This window comes from Triturus cristatus, chromosome 6 (genome assembly GCF_964204655.1).
Source record: "Triturus cristatus chromosome 6, aTriCri1.1, whole genome shotgun sequence".
In the NCBI taxonomy this organism is placed as follows: Eukaryota; Metazoa; Chordata; class Amphibia; order Caudata; family Salamandridae; genus Triturus; species Triturus cristatus.
The window spans coordinates 1,082,943,625-1,082,959,331 of NC_140589.1; the positions used below are offsets into that span (position 1 = coordinate 1,082,943,625).

A 15,707-nucleotide genomic window follows, 5' to 3' on the forward strand; every position below is an offset into this window, starting at 1 on the left:
ATGTTCAAAAAAAGGTATAAAAACTGCGGGACAATCACCATTTTTATCAAAGAGGCACGGCCGGCCATTGACAAAGGCAAAGCTATCTAGCGCGTGACATTGCAGGCCAGGCGGTCTATTGCCGTGCCATAATTAAGGCGTAGTATCTCGTCCCGAGTAGTTCCAATTTGAATCCCTAGATAGCGGAGGTCTGCTTCACACCAACCTAAGGGGAAATCCGGTGTAAATTTGGCCACCGCAGACGTGAGGGGAAGAATCAATGACTTTGCCCAATTAATATGGATGCCCGACAAATGTCCAAACACTATAAATTCCCGCAAGAGTGGATTAAGATTATTTTGCGAATCTCTGACGTATAACGTCATGTCGTCGGCATAAAGCGATATTAGGATGTGCCGCAAGTTACAGCGCAAAGCGCGTTCCTGATGGTGTTGCCTCAGTTTACAGGCTAATGGCTCGATCGCAAGGGCGAAGAGCAGAGGAGATAATGGGCACCCCTGTCGGGTGCCTCGGGATATGGGAATTTCGGCAGAGATGTGTCCATTTATGAGAACTCGGGCAGTGGGACAAGTATATAGCAGGCGTATCCAAGAAACGAAGAGCAATGGAAAGCCCATTCGGCACAGTATTGAATTAAGGTAATCCCATTCCACGGAATCAAATGCCTTCATGGCATCGAGAAAGACCGCAGCCATGGGCAAATCTGGCGCTATGTTTTGAAGGATGGAAAATAATGTACGGAGGTTATGCGAGGTAGCCCGCCCAGGCACAAAGCCAGATTGGTCAGGTGACACCAGTTTATCTATTAAGAGCAGCACTCTGTTGGCAAGGACCTTAGCCAGGATTTTAGTGTCACAGTTCAATAGGGATAAAGACCTATAGGAGTCGCATGAGGTAGGGGCCTTGCCAGGGTTAAGCAATGACGATATCATTGCCATCCTCATAGATGGGGGGAGTTTGCCACCCTCCATGGACTCCATGTACACGTCCTTCAACACCGGGGCCATAATATCAATGTAGGCCTTGTAAAATTCGTCTGGCAGGCCATCGAGTCCTGGGGCCTTACCAGATTTCTGTTGCATAATTGCCTCTCGAAGTTCGTCGAGCTCAAAGGGGGCACTAAGGAATTCTCTATGATGATCCTCTAGCCATCCCAGTGCTACATCACCCAGGTAACTTTCAAGCTCCATTCTGTCTTGGCGTTGTGAAGTGTACAGTGTAGAATAGTGTACTGTAAAACAAGCTAAAATTTCCGTATTGTCTATGTGAGCTTCCCCATCTCGGCCTTGTATTTCCAGAACATTTTGCGAGCCCCTAGGCCTCTTAATCATATCCGCCAAAGCCCCACCAGGACGTTCCCCCTCACCATACCTCCTCGCCTTCCAATACTTTCCCCTAAAATTGGATTCCCGAGCCGCTGTATCTGCATAGTCAGCCAACTTCTCCTTAAACTTAAACTGTGCATGCATACCTCCTCCCCCTGCCATCCCACGTTCTAACGTCTTAAGCTCAAGCTCCAATTTCTTCAGTGTGTTTCATAGGTCTTTCAGGACCCCAAAACTTTTTGAGATACAGAATCCCCGAATGGTGACCTTGAAGGCCTCCCATAGTATTTCTATGGAGTCAACCGAGTGTCTATTTCTACTGAAAAAATCGCGTATCTCCTCTCCCAATTCCATGTGAAAACTTGCATCCAAAAGGGCCGTGGGTTGTAATCGCCAATGTCGTCTGGGTGTATTGTAGCCGGGCATATTAACCTCCATCTTGACAGGTGAGTGATCTGAGAATGTTTTAGCCAAGTGAGTGATTGCTGTTATGGAGGGTGCAAGATCCCTTGGGAGCAGAAAATAGTCTAATCGTGCCCAGGATCCCGCATGAGTGTTATTATGTGTACCTTCTCTAACCATCGCGTGTCGAAGACGCCACGCATCTACCAGGCTGCCCTCCTGAAGTATCTCCAACATAACCGATTGTGTCCTGGTGTAATGATGCGGAGCCGGATTTGACCTATCCAGAGTCGGATGAAAAGCTACATTAAAGTCGCCGCCCCATATCACCTGTGCGGATCCCAGCTCCATGATCTTACCCCAAAGCACAGAGAAAAATTCAGGTGCATCAATGTTGGGACCGTAGCAGCAGACCATAATAACTGAAGCCATACCCAGTCGTCCCCATACCAATACATATCGTCCCTGAGGGTCCCTGACTGAGCCGATAAACGTGAAAGGTGTATGTTTTTTTATTAGTATGGTTGTCCCCCTCGCATAGGAGGAATAAGAAGCAAAAATTCTGTGGTCTGCCCACCTTTTGGGAAAAACAGGAGGCCTCAGAGGGTCCATGTGGGTTTCTTGCAGCATGGCCACCTGAATGCGGTGTCGATCAAGGTAGGAGATAATTTGCCTACGCTTTCGCGGATCTCACAAACCCCCGAACATTCCAGGAAAGGCACCTTAGGCTTGGATCTAGGGGACATTTATTAATTAACTGTGCGTTGTGTCGTGACCTCTCACTTTTAGCAGATAATTATCTAGTAAACCATATTTGCGTACCACTAAGTCTGCAATCATTGTTAATACATACATTAAGCAGGAACAAAACCACTCAACTTCCCCCCCAACCTCCACCCACAATGACATCCCAATCATGCCAAAGAATACAACCCTCCCACCCTCCCTCCCCTCTTTAACCAACCATTGCATTAGTTCGTAGTCTACTAGGGGTTTTCCCTTATGGGGGACCTGTCTAGGTGGCCCAACCCACCCTCACCGACCACGAGGCAATGAAATGGGGGCACCCGCCTCGGGCAGAGTCAGTGAGGTGTTCGGCCCTAGTGAGCCCTTGAGCCGGTATCATAAAATGAACAACATAGAGTGAATCACCATGGATCCCCCACGGCCTATCAATTCCAGCCAAACAACCAGGCCTCTCATACCCTCCCATGTAGCAGCAATGGTGTAACAGAGGCATCGAGCGTACAGAACAGCCAACCAGCCATTGACTAGTCCACTGCATCTAGGTTATCTGGGATCACGGCAGTTTCCTTAGGCTTCTTGAGGCGCAGCTTATGCTTCACCGGAAGAAATCGCCTTCTGTCCTCCTGCACCAAAGCTGTAAAGTCTGGGTAGGTTGTAAATGGTGTGCCATCATAGTGTAATGTTTTCTTCTCACGGGCTATCCTCAGAATATTGTCCCGATCTCTGTAATTTAGAATACGGGCTATAATAGGACGCGCAGCAGCCCCAGGAGGCGGCCGAGGACCGAGCGCCCTGTGCGCTCGCTCCACAATGAAGTGTGAGGATAGCGCTTCAGACCCTATGGTGTCCAGCAGTAATTTCTCGATATAGGACTCCATCTTCCCTGTGTTGGCACTCTCAGGGATTCCAAGCACGCGAATATTATTCCTGCGACTCCTCGCCTCCAATTCCTCATTTTTCGCTGCTATTATTCTGAGCAATTTATCCATTTGGGTAACATTACTTTGGAGCTGCGTCGTTGCGTCCTCGTTGTCAGAAATCCTGCACTCTGCTTCCGTAATGCGCTCTCCATGTTGATCAATCTTGTGTACCATACTGTCTATACGAGAGGTCATGCAGTCCATTTTATCTGCCAACGTAGTCAGGCCTTGCCGGACCTCTAGCATAAGCGCCTTCATTTCACCACTAGGGCCAGTATCACCACACGAGGCACCTGCCTCTGCTCCCGTATCTATCTCTGTCGATTGAGAGCGCATAGATTTTTTTAGTCTCAAAGTTGATACGCGGTTGTTTCGCGTCTGGCTTCCCCATTATTAGCTTGTCCTTCAACCACAGCGGCCACCTAGCTACCAGATCTGGATGGACAAGCGATCCGGAGAACTGATAGTTGTGCTCAACCACGTTGTTATTGATCCAACCTCTCAGACATTACACTCCCGCCCCAACTTCCCAGCAGATACCAGAGCATCAAATCCCATCGATAGGTGGCAAGGGCCCACAGACCCCGACCACACAAGGGCCTCCAACGATCACGTCGCCACACAGTACATCAGTTATTATGACCCACCCACCACAGCAGGCACATAGAAATTAGTAATGGCGCCACAAACTCTTAGCATATAGCTATGCCTGCTGTATCTTTTGCGGCTCACAATCAGCAGGCAAATCAGGGCTGTAAAGTTGAGGGCCGAGCACACCCCCGGAGCAGTACCTCCAGCAGTCAGGGCTCACCGCAGCACGTAGTCAGCAGACAACATCGATATCATGCATCATAGTAGTCCCACAATAGGGTGCAAACATGTAGTTCATCCCAAACCAGCAGAGCTGCAGGCATCAAAGGCACACAGGACGCAAGCGAAACCGTGGCCTCCAATTGCCCCCACTACCTGAGGTCCAAAGAACAGAGCGCATCAAGCTCCAGCGATGCCGCGCCGTTATCTAAGGAATGCCCCAGTCCAGACCCAGCATGTATTCCACAGCCTCACCCGCTAGGCACACGGACCCAGGGCGTACACGCATCCAGCGCCCGATGGCGGTTGAATGAGGATCCGCTTGCCAGAACACTCCTCAGCACAGCTGACCATCCGCCACCACCCCTCAGTCCTCACCCCCAGGGAAGGGCATCGGTCAGGGAGCGAGAGGCCTCTCACTGCCTAGGGTCCAGGGGCGCAGGCAGGAATCAACCACAATGGCGCCACCGCCTATGGCGGGTCCGCCAAACGTGCGGCGCGCTCTGCTCACCGGCGCTCGCCAGATGCCCTGCGCCTCAGCCACACCTGCTCCGGTTTAGGAATATTGCGACGTCTATCTTGCCACACACAGGGGCGCGACCCTTCAGCCGCACTCACCCGGGCGATGCGATCCGGATTTCTCCACTGCGGCCTGGACTCCACGAGGGAAGCCTCAGTCTAGCGTATTCACAGCCGCCGACCACCAGCAGCGCCCGTCAGTCCCCGCACGGCTGCAGCATCGAGTCCGTCAAGGGAACATAAACGGCCGCCTCTCGTCCCTTCAAGCACGGCACCAGATGCCTCACCGGTTCCGCTGGCATACACTCCTAGTTGTGTGTCGAATTAGCTCTATTGGACAGGATGATTTACGGATAATTTGGCCGAACTGCAGGAGCTTCACTCAGTGGCAGCCATTCCGCAAGTGCGCCACCTAGCGCCCCCTCTTGTTTACCCTAATTTAAAAAATACATTTGCCTTCTTTTTACTCTCTACATTGTACCGAGTGCATAAATCTCTACCACAAAAGCGGTTTCCAATTCAGTCAGTAAATGGGGCAGGCACCCACAGGTTGAAAATGAGAAAGAGCCTCTGGATTCTGGAGTAAAGTACACCCCATAAGAGTAACTTCATCTAAGGGATTTATTATTAATTTCACGTGACATGGTTAAGCTATTTGTTAATTATAGGGAGTTGTTAATGCATTTCTTAATTCTGCCATCAGTCTGTCCCGCCCAGAAGCTTGGAATGGAAGTCCTGGTCAATGAGGAGATACCCTTTGCATAGTGTTACTTGTGTGGAATGCGTTTCTGGTCTGAAAGATACCACAGGCATTTCAACTATTTTAATCCACATTTGGCTGCATTTTCAGTTTCCGCCAACCAGGTGGGTGGGTATGTTCATCTCTCATCTCTTTCCTGGGACTGCAAACAGTTAAAAAAAAAAAAATCTTGGGCAGAATTGTGGGGTGCATTTGTTTTCCCAACACCTTTATTTTTGAGGAACGCAGAAACTTAACGTTTGAAATGTGTGCACTTGCACAGTTAAAAAAATATATATATTCAACATTTAAAAACGTATGTGTTGTGACGCAGGAATTGGCTGTTTGTTTCTGTTTAGATCTAGCTACTTTCCTGCAGAAAATCTGATAGAATATAAATGGCCTCCTGATGAAACTGGAGAATATTACATGCTTCAGGAGCAAGTCAGTGAATATTTGGGTGTGACCTCCTTCAAACGGAAATATCCAGGTATAGTATGAACACTTGTGCGTCATTATTACTGTTTTTATAAATTAGTTTACTATTTTTCATGGTTTTAATAGTTTTTGCTGCTGTGCTGGATACAGAAACCTTGTCGAATTGTTCATTACTATCACATTGCACTGCCTCCTTTCCAAACCTGCCCATCACAATGTCTGCATTTTTATTTCAGTGCAATTTAAAACAATAAATTCCATTTGAGCCCTAAACTAATCGTGACTGTGAACGACTCTTTTGTTTCATATCTTTTTATGAAGAGGTTTAAAGGTACAAAAAATGCAACAGCTACTTAAAGGCAAAAAATAACAATACATTATGGGAAATTTCACCCCATAGCTGAACACTATACATAAAACACATTCGCTGTCCCTCTGCACTTACCAGCCCCATCGATACTAGCGTTTACAAGTCTTTTTGTGCCTGAAACATGAAGAAAGAGTCGCACAGTGCACCAGTGTAGTGTGGAAAGCATGAAAAACTTTCTTTTTGTGTGAGAATTTTATTTTGGAAACCAATTAAACCATACAAGAACATCTAGAGTATATTGATGGAAGTGCCCCGCCATTGATGGTATACAGTTTCATTGTATCCCTGATGCTCAAATGCCCTCCCACCCCAAGCTACCAACTGGGAAACTGTAGAGCGATGCCCAGGTTCACGTGAGCCTGTAAGGCACAGATTGGAGAATAGCATATACAACTTCCACACACACAACTCTATCCCTCTCACTCACCTGCAGAATTGGTAGAGCATTATTGGATGTGTTCCAACCTTCCACTACTTAAAGCAGCAGAAGAGAAGACTTCCTTTGTCTTTGCGAATCTTTGCGTTTCTGTATTGATTAAGCTTATAGTAAGATAGCTATATGATGAAGCCACAGGGAGCCAAAAGGTAACGCTGGGGTTCAGGGTGAGGGACAAAATCAGCAGAAAAGGAGGTTGTGTTACAACCGCACAGTGTACACATAACTGTCCACAGTTTAGCACTATGTCAGGCTCCTCCTTTCTGAATCCTCAGGACTGTGTTGATGCTCCAAAGGGGCCCACTATGGACAACCCCAAGTCTGGCATATAAGAAAACACAGACTGTTGGGGCAATCGAGCGGGGGAAGGAAAGGGTAGGGACGGCGGGGAGGGAGATCTGAGAAAGACACAAGAATACAATATGAGCACAGCGTATAACATATGGTTCCAGGTATGTAAAGGAGAGCTAACAGCATGCGCAATGTCTCCCACACCCACCTGAAACGTAAGGAAGGTGTAGCCTGCGCTACAGAAGAGAGCAGAGGGTTGCGGCAGGATTACCTCATGAAACAACTTGCACTTGAGGTGAGACCCATATGCCTAGCCTAAGTGGCAACACACCCTCTCCGGACGCTCTCTCCTATAGAAAGTATAAGGAGAACAAAACAACAAAAGAAAGAAGGGTGAAGATTTGTTTCTGGAATTCGGAACAATAAAAGTCTTGCCCTATCCAGTCGGTGTTCTGCTAGCGCTTGTTTATAGGCTCACAATGTCACCAGCAAACCAGGCTTAAATGACTCAACTTATGCAATGACTGACGCCACGGCCCTTGGTTATGTCCTTCGCAAGTGCCCCTGGAAATCTTCCACATTTGCCTTTTGTTTTAACCAATGCGAACACAAATGCCCAAAATATGGAAAAACTGACTCATACCTCCCTGCATGAGACCAGGGAATTTGGGTCTCTCCAATGGGGGGGGGGGGGTTCAGCCTTTTGCCAATCGGCCTCGGTAACACTGAGACTCCTCTGCAAGAGACCGGCATAGCGGGTCTCGGCCAACGGAGGAGTACAGGGGAGGAATCAGCAAGGGTTACCATACACCCTCGCCTTCCTCCAGAAGTGGCGTTACTATAGCTTGTGCTTTCGCACTCTTACCGCCCAAAAGTCAGATGTTCGCAGGAGAATTCTGCTACGGGCAGTTCCAAAGAATTATCGGCGATGAGGGATTCCTTCCGTCGCTTCTTAATCCTGCATCCGGCGTCGCGTCTGCATCATGTAAGGCGTGACTCGTGATGCCTGCCGGGAGTTGTAGTCCCGCGAGGGTGTTTCCTGATGTCAGCTATACACGCAACAAGACAGTCAGTGTATAACCGGCAGCGGGATCGTGACACACGTGTTTATACCATTTCATCCGAAGTATTGATAGTCTTGTAGAGGCCATCTCTAGCGCATTGTACCTTACTCTAGAGACCCATCTGACATTTTATGTCCTGCCCAGAGGACCATTTGGGCATGGAAGCCCCATCTCGAATACTATTTCAAATCTAAACACCTCACCTGTGGTAGGTCCACCCTTCAAAGCCTCCTCATACGTATTATCCTCCAACTTAAAAAGGACAGCTTTGATTTATTTTGCACCATTCTGTGTGATGCACATAAATATTTTTTGTCCAGTTTTTGTGCCAGCTCGTCCAACTATGTCCAACACAGCTATGAAAATGTTATCAGGAGTATTGTCGAGTGAAATGCTTGAAGCAATGTCTGGAGTATTGTCAATTTGTTGATGTCTCAGCTGTAATGCAAGTACTTTCAAAAGCCATCTCTAAAGTATTTTGCCTATTTCTGGTGACCGTTATCTGTATTATTGTTTAGTAGTGGGTGTTATATGGGGCGCAGTCTCGAGTGTTATCTACTTTTCGATGCAGTGTTTACAGCCCTCATTTGGCGTGTGGTACTAAGTTAAGAAAACTTTGTTGAGTACAGCCCAGTTCTGGAGGTCACATCTCTTAAATTGTGTCAAGTGCTGAGGTTTGACCTGAAGTTAATCTTTGTCTGGATGCCTCATTGTAATTACTCTTATCTACTTGTGGAAGCTCCCTCTTTTTATTTAGTATAGATAGCCCGTTAACTCTCATCATCCAATGTCTTAATGGGAAAATGCTTAATATCCAGACCTGAGCCAAATAGATGATCACATTTGTGAAAAGTCTCAGAATTTGGCGTGTGGAGCTGCCAATTCTTTTTCCGTGTAAATGAGGTTCTGTTTATCACCTGGCACCATGGATCAATGGTGCTTTATTTTCAGAGAAGTTTCTAGTCTGCCTGGGTCCTGGCACCAGAGTCAACACTGGTGGAGGAAGTGTGTATTTTCACTTTGCTAGTGGCTCTACTGCCTGCTTCAAAGTAGTCAACATCTCATGAGACAGGGCCTGTTCCAAAAAGGCCGTTGAGCTGTTGATCACCTGGGGGTAGTTTCTGGCACACCAGATGGTGGACTGACGAAAATAGGCAATCTGAAAGAAACACGTTAGTTAGATTCCTCACCTTAGAATATCCCCAGGCGTCAGACTGGATCCGGAAGATTTTTCGTCAGCAATACCCCTTGCGCGTCGCTAGGCGTCGTGTGCGCCTCCGCGTCCGTCGGCGGCGGCGTGCGCCGGAATGACGTCGTCGGAGTACTTAGACGCCGCCCTCGCGCGCTGACGTCAGTTCTTCTTTTTTCCGTGCCAGTAAGCGCAGATCCGGGAGAGCTACCCCTTTAGTCAATTTTTGACTAACTTTTTTGACTCTTTTTGGTCATTTCTCGACTCTGGTGCCGGTAGGATGCCTGGTTTCAAGGCCTGCGACGACTGTCACCGACTGATGTCGGTGACCGATCATCACCGCCGGTGCCTGTACTGCTTGGGCCTCGACCACGACGCGGCGTCGTGCTCCGACTGTATGGCCCTGACTTCGAAAGCTAGGCGGGAGCGGTCCCGCAAGCTTCTCGAGCTTCGCCACTCGGCTCCGCGTCGCTCTCGATCCCGGGTCCAGGAGGAGGTCCAAGGATCGGTCGCGGAGCCGCACTCGACCTAGTCACTCGTCTGGCTCGAAGTCTTCGTGTAAGTCGAGGCACTCCAAGAAGCGACACCGCTCTTCGGACTCCCCTCGCCGGTCGCGCGACTCGACCGAGGGTCCGGGTGGTTCCACCCCCGAGGCTCCGCAGGAGCCGCAGGCGCCGCGCAAGTCCCCATACCCGACGGTCCCTGGGACTGACGCGACGCCGGCGGAGGTCAGTGCCCTCCTCTCGGCCATGAGGAACCTGGCCCCGCCGTCTACGCCCGCTGGCGCGCCTTCGGGCCCCGCGGACTCGACTGGGCGACCTCGCATGCCGGCAGCTCCGGCCCCGGCACCGTTGGAGGCTCCGGCCCCGATGCCGCAGGTCCCCGAGGGGCTCGAGCCTGGGCCCCCGTCGACGCCAGTTGACCTCGTTACGCCTCCTCCGCCGGTGCCGACACCGATACCACCCCCGACGCCGGCTCCGGTCAACGTCGATCCCCGGTTCAGCCCCTGTCCGGTCCCGACGCCGATGCAGCGCCGCCAGACGCCGCATCCGACGCCGCTAGAGACACATATTGTCTATCGACCGGCTCCGATCATTCCTCCTGTTTACCAGGAATCAGATGACGGGGGCGACTGGGAGGGGTCTGATGACCCTATGGCCCTTCAGAGCCAACTTGCACAGGACTGGGCAGATGAACTGGGGGAGGCCAGTGGGTTGGATACCTCACCAGACACTGGATTCATCTCTCCTCCGACTGTGGCTTCGGAGGAGGGTGCAGCCTTTTCTGTGGTGCTGCGCAAGGCGGCCGAAGCCCTTGGGCTCGAGCTGCCTGCCCTGGCTGTGAGGACTAACATCCTCACTGAGGTGCTTCAGTCTGCCGCATGCTCCACTAAGCCTCTGCTGCCATTCAATGAGGCCCTCACTGACGTTCTGCAGGGCACTTGGTCCAAGCCCTCCACAGTCCCTCCTGTGGATAGGAACGTTGCCAGGCGCGCCACCGCCCTGCTCCGGGTGACCCCAGTTTTCTGTCCCAACACCCCACCCCCGAGAGTCTGGTTATCCAGGCCTCTACCTCCCAATCCTCCTTCCCGTCCGCTCCTCCGGACCGGGATTCCAAGAGACTGGAACAGTTTGGTAAGAAGCTTTTCTCTTCGCTCAGTTTGGGCCTGCGGTCTTTGAACACCGCCTGTCTCTTGGACCGTTATTCCCACTCTCTGTGGGATGCGGTGGAGGACGTACTGCCACTGTGCCCGGAGGAGGCCCAGGCGCGGCTTTCCTCGGCCCTGGCCGATGGGAGAGATGCAGCGGGCCATGCAATCCGATGTGGGCTTGACACTACGGACTCGCTGGGTAGGGCGATTTCTACCACGGTGGCGCTTCGACGTCACGCCTGGCTGCGGTCCACGTCCTTTTCAGGGGATGTCCATGGACATGCCTTTTGATGGCGCTCGCCTTTTTGGTGAGAAAGCGGACAGTGCGCTGGCTCGCTTCAAGGACTCCCGGGCTACGGCCACGTCCTTGGGCCTCTCGGCCCCGCGGCCACAAACTTCCGCTTTTCGCTCCTTTCGTGGCCAAGGAAGGGGCACCTCCTCACGTCCGCCTAGCCACCGGCCGCAGAACCAACCTGCACTCGGTCGCAGACGTGGTTTCCGCCGAGGCGGTACTGGAGGACGACGCGGTCAGTCCACATCCACCCCGGCAGCATCCGCCTCAAAGCCTTCCTAGTCCGAGCTTTCAGGCCCATTCCACGCCAGTGGGCGGCAGAGTTCGCCATCACCTGCTCCACTGGCGGTCCATCACATCGGACAGGTGGGTGCTGCAAATCGTCCGAAGGGACTACTCCCTCCCCTTCGAGACGACCCCTCCAGCCATGCCACCGCAGCACCACCGTATCTCAAGGGATCATTTGAATCTTCTCCACGAGGAAGTTTCGGCCGTCGAGCGCGTTCCGAGCCCAGAAGTAGGTCGTGGTTGTTATTCCCACTACTTTCTGGTTCCCAAGAAGGGCAAAGGGGGCCTATGCCCTATCTTGGACCTCCGGAACCTCAATGCCTTCCTCCGGAAGGAACGGTTCAAAATGTTAACTTTGGCTCAGGTTCTAGCTGCCCTCGACCCTGGAGACTGGATGGTAGCGTTGGACTTGCAGGACGCATATTTCCACATCCCCGTCCTGCCGGCCCACCGGCGTTACCTGCAGTTCACGGTGGGTCAGGAGCACTTTCAGTTCACCGTGCTCCCCTTCGGCCTTACCAGTGCCCCTCGGGTGTTCACGAAAGTGATGGTGGTGGTCGCAGCTCGCCCCAGGCAGTCGTCTCCCACCTCCAGACTACGGCGGATCTCCTGCATTTGCTGGGGTTTTCCATCAACGTGCCGAGGTCACACCTGAGCCCCTCTCAGAAGCTCCTTTTCATCGGAGCGGTTCTCGATTCGGCGCAGTTCCGGGTTCATCCACCGGAACAGCGGGTCCGGGATATACAGGCCCTGATTCCCATCTTTTGGCCTCTATCCTGGGTTTCGGTCAGGCTAGTGTTGCGGCTTCTGGGGCTGATGGCCTCCTGCATCCTACTAGTGCATCACGCCAGGCGGTGCATGCGAGCTCTGCAGTGGGACCTGAAGTTTCAGTGGGCCCAGCATCACGGCAACCTGTCCGACCATGTCTTGATCTCGGAGGGCACTGCACAGCAGTTGCAGTGGTGGCTCACGGACCGCGATTGGGTCACGGGCAAGAGCCTCTCCCTACCCCTACCGGAGCATGTCGTAGTGATGGATGCGTCCCTCCTGGGATGGGGTGGCCATATGGGAGAGGCAGAGATCAGAGGCCTCTGGTCTCCGGCGGAGTCTCGCCTCCACATCAACTTGTTGGAGCTGAGAGCGATCCGACTTGCACTGAAAGCCTTCCTTCCCTCTGTCCGGGGAAGTGTCGTGCAGGTGTTCACGGACAACACCACCGCCGTGTGGTATTGCAACAAACAGGGCGGGGTGGGGTCGTGGACCCTTTGTCAGGAGGCTCTGCGCCTCTGGACATGGCTGGAACACCAGGGCATCACCCTGGTGGTTCAACATCTGGCGGGCTCTCTGAACGCCAGAGCAGACGAACTCAGCCGCCGGTGCATGATGGATCACGAATGGCGTCTGAACTCCGAGGTGGCGCAAGGTCTCTTTCAGCAGTGGGGAGAGCCTTGGTTAGATCTATTCGCCACCGACGAGAACGCGCAATTTCAGCAGTTCTGCGCGTTGGAATTTCCAAGGCGGCACTCGCTCGGCGACGCTTTTCGTCGCGAGTGGAGTTGCGGTCTGTTGTACGCCTTTCCGCCTATACCACTTCTGCCCAGAGTGCTGAAGAAGATCAAGCGCGACCGGGCCCAAGTCATCTTGGTGGCTCCGGATTGGGCACGAAGGTACTGGTATCCCGAGCTACTCAGTATGTTGACCGATCCTCCGATACGTCTGCCCCTTCGGGAGGATCTTCTGTCGCAGCAGCTGGGGACAGTCCTCCACCCGAACCTGTCCAGCCTCCACCTCCATGCGTGGAGATTGAACGGCGGCAGTTGATGCCATTTGACTTGCCTCCTGAAGTCTGTGATATCATTCTGGCAGCCAGGCGTCCCTCCACAAAGACGGTATACGCCTACCGGTGGAACAAATTTGTGGCATGGTGCACAGCAAAGGCTGTGGATCCCCTTTCCGCCCCTCTTTCTGAGGTTCTCCTCTTTCTTCTTTCTTTGGCCCGGCAGGGCTCTGCCCTGGGCACCTTGAAAGGTTATCTTGCTGCTCTCTCAGCCTTCTTACAGCTTCCAGATCAGCCCTCTCTTTTTAAGTCCCCTGTAGTGTCACACTTTCTTAAAGGCATTACTCACACGTTCCCTCCTGTCCCTTTCGTAATGCCTCAGTGGGACTTGAATCTTGTCTTGACATTCCTGATGTGCGCTCCCTTTGAGCCTCTTCACAATTGTCCTCTTCGTCTTCTAACTCTTAAGACTGCTTTCCTGGTAGCCATCACCTCGGCTAGACGGGTGAGTGAGCTCCAGGCTCTATCGTCCAAGCCTCCTTTTCTATCTGTTCATCCGGACAAGGTTGTCCTTCGGCCTCGTCCTTCCTTTCTACCGAAGGTGGTGACTCCATTTCATCTTGGGCAGTCTGTCACCTTGCCCACCTTCTTTCCGCCTCCGCATCCTTCCAAAGAGGAAGAGCGGCTCCACCGTCTGGAACCAAAACGTGCGCTCTCCTTATATTTGGACCGCACTAAACAGTTCCGGGTGGACGACCAGGTTTTCGTTGGCTACGTGGGTGCAAAGAAGGGAAAAGCTGTACACAAACGGACCATCTCCCGGTGGGTCGTTTTGTGTATAAACATCTGTTATTCCTTGGCAAAAAAGGAACCGCCTGTTGGGCTGCGCGCCCATTCTACTCGGGCCACAGCGGCTACTACTGCTTTGGGACGGGGGGTCCCTTTGCAGGACATCTGTCAGGCAGCAACGTGGGCTTCGCTGCACACGTTTGCCAGGCATTATTGCCTGGACAGCCAAGTCCGGAGGGATGGCTTCTTTGGCCGTTCTGTCCTCCAGGACTTTCTGGTGGGATCTTGGTTCGCAGACCCACCACCGGGGTTGGTATTGCTTGGGTATCTATTCTAAGGTGAGGAATCTAACTAACGTGTTTCTTTCAGATGAACAAGTTACTTACCTTCGGTAACGATGTATCTGTAAGAAACATTAGTTAGTTAGATTCCTCACCGACCCACCCATCCTCCCCGTTCTGCGAACTGACATCTAGGGTTAAGGCTATCCCTTTCAGGGCCCTAGAATTTTTTGGCACCAGTGTCGGTATCTTGCATGGCTCTGCGTTCCTGGCGCGGAAGGCTATGTACAAGAACTGACGTCAGCGCGCGAGGGCGGCGTCTAAGTACTCCGACGTCATTCCGGCGCACGACGCAGACGACTGACGCAGAGCCGCAGACGACGCCTAGCGACGCGCAAGGGTTATTGCTGACGAAAAATCTTCCGGATCCAGTCTGACGCCTGGGGATATTCTAAGGTGAGGAATCTAACTAACTAATGTTTCTTACAGATGCATTGTTACCGAAGGTAAGTAACTTGTTCAAATAGCTCAAAGAATAGCATTCATTTACTTAGACAAAGAACCAGATGTGAGACTTGCCAGCAAGATTTTTCTGTTAAGTAGAAATCTACTGAGAAGATGAGTTATCTTTCATCCTTATGTGCTGATTGTAAGAGGATGAGAACAAGTGATGCTGTTTTTGGTGCGTCTTGATGCTAGGACCCAGGCAGACTCAAACATTCTCTGAAAAGAAAGCAGCAATGATCCATGGTGCCAGGCAGAAAACGGTTCCTCATTTACAGAATAGTTCCACGAACTGGACCAAATTCACCTTCTGAATGAGTATCTAGGCTAGTAATCCCTGAAAGATACACCATTAATTTTGCCTTCTTCTCTTCATAGCTTCATACAGTCCATGTGATGGTAAAGCTTGCATGACACAGAATCACGCCATATCCCATGGAGGTGTTTACATTTTTCTGCAGCAAGAAATGCAATTCCCAAAAAATCCCAATTAAAAAAAATAAAAAAATTGTCGCATTAAAAAAACTTTAGAAACCATTGAAGAAAAGGCCAAAAATGGGTAGTTGTTTCAGATCTCATGTTGGGGAGGGTACGGAAAAAAGAAACTGAAGTTATCAGCACGTGAACCTCCAGTTATACTGATGTCACATCTGTTGCCCATGTGGTGCTGTATGTGATAGTCTTATGCTGATGCTCAGCTATTCAATCATTTTCTTGATTCAGATGACTTTGTGCTCATGAGAGCTCATTTTGGATATTGTCACCAATGGTGAAGTCCTCTTCTGGATCAGTCCGGGTTGGCAGTGGACTTTATAAAAGGGAGGTTAATTCAATATTAAAGAACACACCTGGATTCTGTGCCCTGTTCAGGATGT

The 15,707-nt window shown here is 51.2% G+C and overlaps 1 protein-coding gene across 5 annotated transcripts in view; it reads left to right on the forward strand.

The window, feature by feature from the left end:
• Nucleotides 1-15,707, forward strand: part of PHF10 (PHD finger protein 10) — a 963,279-nt gene that overhangs the window by 207,354 nt on the left and 740,218 nt on the right. For all 5 annotated transcript variants that reach the window (XM_085611960.1, XM_085611958.1, XM_085611959.1 and 2 more), the window contains exon 3: nt 5,822-5,952. In XM_085611960.1, the coding sequence (XP_085468086.1) occupies nt 5,822-5,952 (131 nt within the window). The remainder of the gene's footprint in view (nt 1-5,821; nt 5,953-15,707) is intronic.